Source organism: Stegastes partitus, unplaced genomic scaffold, assembly GCF_000690725.1.
Source record: "Stegastes partitus isolate 25-593 unplaced genomic scaffold, Stegastes_partitus-1.0.2 Scaffold12, whole genome shotgun sequence".
NCBI lineage: Eukaryota > Metazoa > Chordata > Actinopteri > Pomacentridae > Stegastes > Stegastes partitus.
The window spans coordinates 832898-841418 of NW_007577743.1; the positions used below are offsets into that span (position 1 = coordinate 832898).

At 39.9% G+C, this 8521-nt stretch overlaps 1 protein-coding gene across 1 annotated transcript in view; it reads left to right on the top strand.

Moving 5' to 3' along the window:
* The first annotated feature begins 478 nt into the window (after positions 1-478).
* The window catches only part of jph2 (junctophilin 2), a 31132-nt gene continuing 23089 nt past the window's right edge, over positions 479-8521 (top strand). The window contains exons 1-2 of the mRNA XM_008288044.1: positions 479-1313; positions 5217-6033. Of these exons, the coding sequence (XP_008286266.1) occupies positions 935-1313; positions 5217-6033 (1196 nt within the window). The 5' untranslated portion in view covers positions 479-934. The remainder of the gene's footprint in view (positions 1314-5216; positions 6034-8521) is intronic.

The window sequence follows — 8521 nt, forward strand, 5'->3', positions numbered from 1 at the left end:
AAGCAAAACAGTATCCAAAATCCACTGCAATACTAACACAATAATGTAAGAGGTGTGCATACAGGCCTACATATACTGTTAATTAAAGCTATTTTATAACCTCAACCACGGTTGTAAATTCCTAAACGTTATCCTGATTCCATTCGACTCAACGCCACAGGCCCTACAGGAGCACGAATGGGACATAACTGTGATTTATCTGCGCTCTGATATCTCTCCCCTCAAGCTTAATGGCCTATTAGAGAATAATTGTGTGCAAACTGCACTAACCGGGGTGTTGCCGTGCGTGTGTGCCGCCTGAAACCCACCGCGAGCAGAGTCGTGAATGGCATGTAATTCAGTCCCGAAGTGGCAAGACTCTGGCATGGCTCCTTGCAGGCAGCAGAGTAAGGATTGGGTTGTATTTTTGGAAGGGTGTGTGTGTGTGGATCGGTCGCCTTGTTAGGTCTGCTAAAATATTTCCAACAGCAGCGACTGTCAGGAGATAGCTGGGTGGCAGGGACAGGGGGAGAGGGGCTTTTCTCTGTGGCCACCTGGTAAAGCCATGTAAGATCCCTGGCTTGTCAAGACAGAAACAATTTGATTCAATAACTCAATAAGCAATTGGCTCCCAATTTGTAAATAAGTTATTCTGAGAGTGGGGGGAAGTAAAGAGTAGAAATCGACAAATCTAAGAAGACATTGGAGTAATCTGGAAAAAAGAAGAAGAAAAAACTAAATAAAGTCAGTGCGCACTGGAGCTTCATGGACACGCTCAGAAATCCCCAAACCAACTCCAAGAGAAGACACCCGCACAAGTTGAGCACCGAGGATATCTGCAGTCAGTTTTGATGTCAGGTGAAGGTGAAGGGAGACTGACGGAGCTTTTATCTTTCGACAAACACGCAGTTGCTTTCTGATCGGTGCGTTTTAAAAGTTTTTTTTTATTGGAGGCATGAGCGGAGGGCGCTTTGAGTTCGACGACGGCGGCGCGTACTGCGGAGGCTGGGAGGGGGGCAAAGCGCACGGCCATGGCATCTGCACCGGACCCAAGGGCCAGGGAGAGTTCTCCGGCTCCTGGAACTACGGCTTCGAGGTGGTGGGAGTCTACACCTGGCCCAGCGGCAACACCTACGAGGGCTACTGGTCGCAGGGGAAGCGTCACGGTCTGGGAGTAGAAACCAAAGGACACTGGATTTACAAAGGGGAATGGACTCACGGCTTCAAGGGGAGATATGGCATCAGGATCAGTGTTGGCAGCGGTGCAAAGTACGAAGGAACGTGGAATAATGGACTTCAGGACGGATATGGAACAGAAACATATGCAGACGGAGGTGAGAGTTATATTAATATGCACATAGAGTATCAACACGTCAGCATTTGTGGGGCAATTTATTTAGTGTTTGCTTTTAAAGTTTAAATATTGCGCGTTGAAATACACAATTGGAACTGAATTTTTTGATTTCCTAAGAGCAGCTACATGAGCAAAAACAATAAAAAGCTTTTAAAAACTACTGAAGAAAATTAAAAAGAAATAAAAATGTGTTTAGAATTATGGTAATAAAGTATGTAACACAACCAAATATGGTTTTAAATGACATGGGAAAACAAGTTGGAACAACCTTTTTTGCATAAATCAGCCTAAAAACAAATTACTAAATTGTTAAAACTAAGTTGTTAAAAAATACCTTTAACTGTAGTGGAAAAGTGAACTCCCCCAACTTAATGTCGTTTGTTGGTTAAACCCATTTTCATTAGAAGTTGTCACAACACCAAAACATATGTTTGCATCAATCTTTTTTAGAGTGTACCATTATGCTGTCAGAAAGCGTAATGTTTTAAATGTATTGCTATTGATTATCATATTTTGTATGTAGTTACTGCTGGGTACTAATTTTAGGATCAATAAATCTTCCTGATGACTCGATTTTGTAGTAATAATTTAAGAAGAAACCAAAGTTATCAACTAAATACTGCTGTGAAAGATGTCATGTTTACCTCTGAAATGTGTAAAACAGAAAAATGAGAAATGTAAAACCGTACAGAAGTGAAATACTTGAGTAAATACTTAGTTGCTTCTGAAGAGAAGAACTATGTATGCACGTTACAGATGCTGCTGCAGAGGCAGAAGGAGTATTAGATCCTTTAGTTAAGCAAAACTAGTGACACTCATGTATAGAAATGTTCCATACAAGACATAGAATTTAATTTGGGGATCAATGAATATTTTTGAACTGTAGAAACACATGATACATTCTTCATATTTGCTATTGATAATCAGAATATGAGAAGAACTGGCCTGGCAATCATGGCTTGAGTATTTCCGTTTGATGTGTTGTACAAAACAAAAAAATGAAGAATCACAAAGTGTAAGCATCTTAAAATTGTAAAAGTAAAAGTACTCAGTTATCTCTGTAGAAAAGAAATGTGTATGCACATTAAAAAGAAGTATTAGATTCTTTAGTGAAGTAAAACTAGAAATACTTCAAGAAAAGGTTCTGCATTAAAAAGCCAACATAGGAACAATGAATAAAATGTCCTTGTGGTTACTTGTACTAGTCATGCATTAATGTATATGTAGCATTTTACTGCTTTAGCTGGTTGAGTTGAAGCTGATCGTAGCTATTTTATATGTTGTTGAGTATTTTAATCCATCACACACACATAATGTATTCTTAAACTGATCATAAAATTTTAATTTGGGAAGGAACTCCTGCGGAGAGATTAAGTGTACAAGTATTTCTACTTATGTAAGATGCTTCTCTAACACTCCTGTGATTACTGTGGAAGAACTACTCAGATCCTTTACTGAAGTAAAAGTTACAGACATCTGGAGAAATATCAACAAAATCTGCTTTACACATCAAAATTAAAAGTAGTTTTCATGTAAAAATAATTACAGTTTGAGGTTGAGCTAATTCAATCTATTTATGTGCTTTTGAAAAGTTTTATTTACAAAATGAATAAGGTTTTACTGACCTAAGACACAGCATGACTTGTAGCTATAGATGTCAAATAAGTGTTGTGGAGTAAAGTAGTTGGCACTATATGAATCTCAAACTTGCCTTGAACCACAGTACTTAATTACTTTCCACTGCAGGATTACACTACGTCGTCACTCCTGTCATAACGGCAAACACTTGCCAGCCAAGTGTGGCATCGAAAACATTGCAGGGGACAAAAGCAGAGCAGCCTGATGATCGTCGAGGTCTTTTATGATGTCTGTGTAACCAGAAGAAAATAGCACCCTGCTGCTGTCAGTCAAGATGTGCTCAGAGCTTGTTGGAAATCAAACCTTGCAGGAATGTTTCCATTTTGTTAAACTACACCGTCATCCACAGTGGGAGGAGAACAGTTCTGATCTTTTATTCCTAAAAGTGTAAAAAATAAAAATCCCTTCTGATAAATTTAACTCATGTAGGTTTGATACAGGAATATTGTAGTTAAAGTGTCAAATGTAAGCAGAAAAACGTTTCCTGTCAGTGTTATATGTTTGTATAATGTGTCAATATCTTATATTACTGATCACTGTTAATGCAGCATTGTCATATCCTAGCTGGCTGAGTTTGAGTTACTATTATTTTGTTTAAATCTTCTAAAATGTGTTCTATTTCAGTAAAATACCCTAGAGCTGTACTTAAAGTAGAGTGCTAATAAACTAACTTCTGTACTTTTCCTCCACTGATCATCAGTATTTTTTTTGATCATATTCCACATTCCTTCACATCAAGTGAGTGGTTGCTTCAACAACATTACCAATAACATTTTTATTGATGTTTTTCACCCTGACTTCCTCTCTGGAGGCTCCTGGTGGTTGTCCCTGCAGCACATCCATTCGACCAGGCGGAGGAAGCTAAATAAGTTAGACAAATCAAATTGATTGTGCTCATACGATATATGTGGTTTCCCTCCTTAACAGCTGACTCATCAGCTCTAAGCTCAGTCTGCTGAAAGCTGCGGTGGGGGGATGTGATAGCACCAGATGTCAGGATGTAATAATAGCCCACAAGCCTCATGCCCTCTTGGCCTCACGGGCTGAGGGCCTTGCTGTCACTATAATCCACACAAGTCAATTTTAGCATGAGAACAGACCCTGAGATGACTTGTCAGTGGGAGTATTAATGAATGAGACTTCTCACACTAAAGATATCTGTGACATTCTGGCAGAAATTGAACTACGGGTCTTTTTAACAACAGGCTTAACAGCCATGCTAGCAGCTCTGAAAGTCTGGCCGTGGCAGTGTTTTGATGTAAATGCTAAGATCAGCTAGCTAACAGGCATAAATGACAAATCTTACATTATATTGCTAATATAATGTATATTTGTTCATTTTCACCAACTTATTTTATTGTGTAAGCATGCTAAAATTTGCTAATTAGCACAAGGGACAGTTGAGGTTAAATGTCATCGGTTTTGGAAGGAAAACATTACAAATCCAAGAAATATTTACTGCAGGTGGTGGACCAAAAGAGAAAAATCTTTATAGAGAGAAAAAAGATAAGGTCTTGACATTACTGTTCAATGTTTCAGTCAGTAGGATTCCGACAAAGCCTCTTGAAAAAGTCCAGATGGATCAAAACATTAAACAGCAATTGTTAACAAATGATAGGAAGAAGTTGACATCATTTGTCAAAGATCGTATTGATTGAAAAATTGTATGGCCTTGGAGACCTTGCCTTTTTCTTTAAATGTCATTGGTTTTAGCAAGTATTTGAGCACACATCAAAGTGTTTGATTCAAGTCTGAATCTGAAGGGGGTGCAAGATGAAACGCACAGGGAAATCACCAAAGTCAGTGGAATCTAGAAACCTTGAATGTCAATAGTTTATTGACATTCAAGGTTCAGTCTAGTTGATGTTAAGCTAAGTTAAAGAAATTGAGCAACATCCCCAGTTGAGTAGGGCTTGAGTCAGTAGGATTCATCCTCTTGAGACCAAATCAAAGATAACTGTACATTTCTATCGTACTGTACTTTACTAAAAATGTTTTAATTTTTTTGTAGTTGTTAATGGTAATTTTTACCTTTGCCAGCTACAACACAAAAGTACTGCATACACAGTAATCCGATTTCCATTTCCATTGCATTTCACCCAGTAGCTGTTAAGATATTTCAGTCTGGAGCAAAGTGCTGGACCTGCCTTGAGTAGAGCCATGCTGCTGGCTAAAAATAACCAACACTCTGGGTTTGATCTGTGAAGTTAGAAGAGACTTAATCACTGTTTTCTGATGTTACCAGGTACTTTCCAGGGTCAGTTCACTGGCGGGATGCGGCATGGCTATGGTGTCCGTCAGAGTGTCCCCTATGGCATGGCAGCAGTTGTCCGCTCTCCTCTTCGCACCTCCTTGACCTCCCTTCGCAGCGAGCACAGCAACGGCACTGTTCTGCAGCAAGACATCCCCATTATCACCACCACCAATGCCTCAGGTGAGGAGACACCCGTTGCCACCCCTACTCACCTGGGACCGTCTCGCGGAGGCTTTGCCCTCACGCTCCAGGTGGACCCCGAGGCCATAAAACCCAAGAAGAAGGGCCTGTTCCGCCGGGGCTCCCTGCTGGGTAAACTGAAGAAGTCTGACTCGAGCACGTCTCTGTCCAGCCAGAAGAGCAAGATCAGCTTCCTGAGGACAGAATCAGCTCTCAGCTCCAACGCCAGTGACACCAACTCCACCATCAGCATCGGGGACGAGAGCCTGGCCGGAGCCGAGGATTTCCCCCCTGTGGAGGCCGACATTGACGCCACCACCACAGAGGTCTACATGGGCGAGTGGAAGAATGACAAGCGCTCAGGATATGGAATAAGCGAAAGGTCCAGCGGGCTGAAGTACGAGGGCGAGTGGCTCAACAACCAGCGACATGGGTACGGCTGCACCACGTTTGCTGAGGGAGGGAAGGAGGAGGGCAAGTACATGAACAACATGCTGGTGAAGGCCATGAAAAAGAGGGTGATCCAGCTGAAGGGAACCAAGATCAAGCAGAAGGTGGAGCGAGCAGTGGAGGGCGCTCAGAGGGCTGCAGCGATTGCAAAGCAGAAGGCAGAGATTGCTGCTTCCAGGTAAGAAGAGATGAGCGCAGAGATTCTAGTTATGTTTGTTTCATCTTGTTTCTTCTAGTGGGAGCACTCTTTAGATTTACTCCACTCACAGAGCTAAAGCACCAATTTTTCTGGAAATACAACGACCAGATGATCCTTAATAAATCCAGAAAGTTGTTTATTACTATTTACTGCTGTTCTGAAGGTATTTTTTTTCTGAATCCTCAGAGGCTTTTCTGAAAAAAAAAAAATAGTGTGTGTAATATAATGTAGCTTGTCTATCAAGTTGCGGATGGTATTCTATGCTAATTTTGCTGTGAAACTAAATGTAGAAATCTGTCTTTATCTGAAAATATATTGATAGTACATTGTATTTATTTATACCTTCACTCAAAATAACATGTAATTAATGTATGGTATGCCATTTTTAGCTGAGGCGATCTGAAATATGGCTGAAATGAGATATTCAATCATGCAGAGGGTTAAAGAGTCTTTGAGGACTCTGGAAATACCCTCTGAACAGCAGTAGGTGTTGTTAAAAGACCTTTGAGGTCACAACACTTTTAGTTCTGTGACTTATGAGAGGCACGAACTGGGGGTAGGTTTACTCAAGAGGTTTGTGCATGAGGCCACAGTTCCCAGTAATGAAAAACACAACCAAAGAGAGATTATGTTTATTTAACACTGTTTTATTAATAAGACATAATATGTGCAGCAGCTAAAGTGAATGTTTCGTGTCACACAAGGTTTCGTATCATGCACTGGACAACCAAATGTCCAAATTGAAATTCTTGTTCTCCTGATTTTCCACTTAGTTTTTGGAGCGATTGCTCAATTTGAAAAGAATCTACCAGCTCCGACTCACAGCTTTTCTGCCTCAGTGTGTCTGTTTCTTAGTCTGTTGCCCTGAACTGGGACTGTGAGCAACATTTTCAGGCACTAAACTTTTACAGCTCTGCTACCCTTAGTTGCAGCAGTGACAGTTTGAATACCACATAGCTGATTTAATCTTCATCACTGTTTGGAGTAAAGGAATCCATGTGAAAGGAGTCAGCAGATTTCAAGTCTTTATTTTACAAACGTCTTGAGGACGGTATCATTGTAGATGACATGTCAGACAGTCACCAAAGAAACCATCATGTCTGTGTTTATATCTATGATAAGAAAAACACACTTTTATGTTATTGTTCACCAGAGACAACTTTGGCAAAGACAAACAGCAAAGATGGTAGAAAAATGCTTCCTGCAGCAGACAGAAGTCTCAGACGCAAGTAAATCACTTCGAAGCAAAAACTTTGAACAACTGATAGTGGCCACAGCTGTGCAAATCATGCATTGCAACACCAGTTTAATATTTCGCCCCCTCGCTTGCAATTTGAATATTACATGTGTCATCATTTAGTTGTGAGTGGAAACCCTTGCTGGGTGCACCGTCATGCCGTTCACTCAGTAAAACGGTGATTGGAATTGCACTGGTCTGCTGCATTGTGTCACTCTACACAGCTGCACTTTGGTGCTTCTAACTTTTCCACAAAAAACAATGCCATATTTTGCTGGATTTGTGAGATTTCAGCACTCTGTAGGGTCATTCCATTTAAATTCCATCAAATCTGAACAAAGTTCCCACCTGGATTATACCTGTATGTAACTATATTAGAATTTTTTTTAGACACAAAAGGACACATGGCGAGAAGATGTGCATGGTATCAAAATTAAGGTAAAAATGAGATCTTTCATTTGCTATATAGACTACTAATGCTTGTTAATACTCCTTGTCAAAGACATTAAATTAATGCAGTTTTGCTATCGAAACTATGATATATCCCATGATACTGATGCTCACAGTTGGTTATGAAATTAAATTTGCTACATTAGTGCAAAACAAAAATAAGGTTTTTGTTGTTGATTATGACACGTGAAGCAGATGTAAACTAGATTTGGTTGCAGTTTTAACAGAACCGTGTCGATCTCCTCCACATATGAAGTTATAGGGACTCAGGAAAAAGTAACATGCGTTAAAAATGAGAAACTTTGACCCATCCCTATGCACTGTGAGCTCATGCATTGCTGAAAATAAATAAGTATTTAGGCAACATAGCAAATACAAAAGCAAAGATACAGTACAAGCTGTTAAGGTTAGCTTAGGATAAAGAATGATAATTGGAAAACTAGTCTTTCCGAAGATAATAAAATCCTGTTATCAGCATCTTTAAAGCTCACTAATACCACATTTTATCTTGTTTGTTTAATCTGTACAATAAACAATGGCTATTTGTGGTGTCACAGTGGATTGTGTACTCCAGGAGGTCACTGTCTTTCCCATTATCCTCAGCCTCTATTATCAGTCTTTATGCTATGCTAACAGACTGTTGGCTGCAGATTTCTAATCACTGTACAGATATGACATAAATCTCTCACAGCAAGAAACTTAGCACACAAGCATGCACATTGTAAGAAATCATGTTTGGGCTAAAAAAAAAAAATCAATAATAATGCAACAGTTTGCATC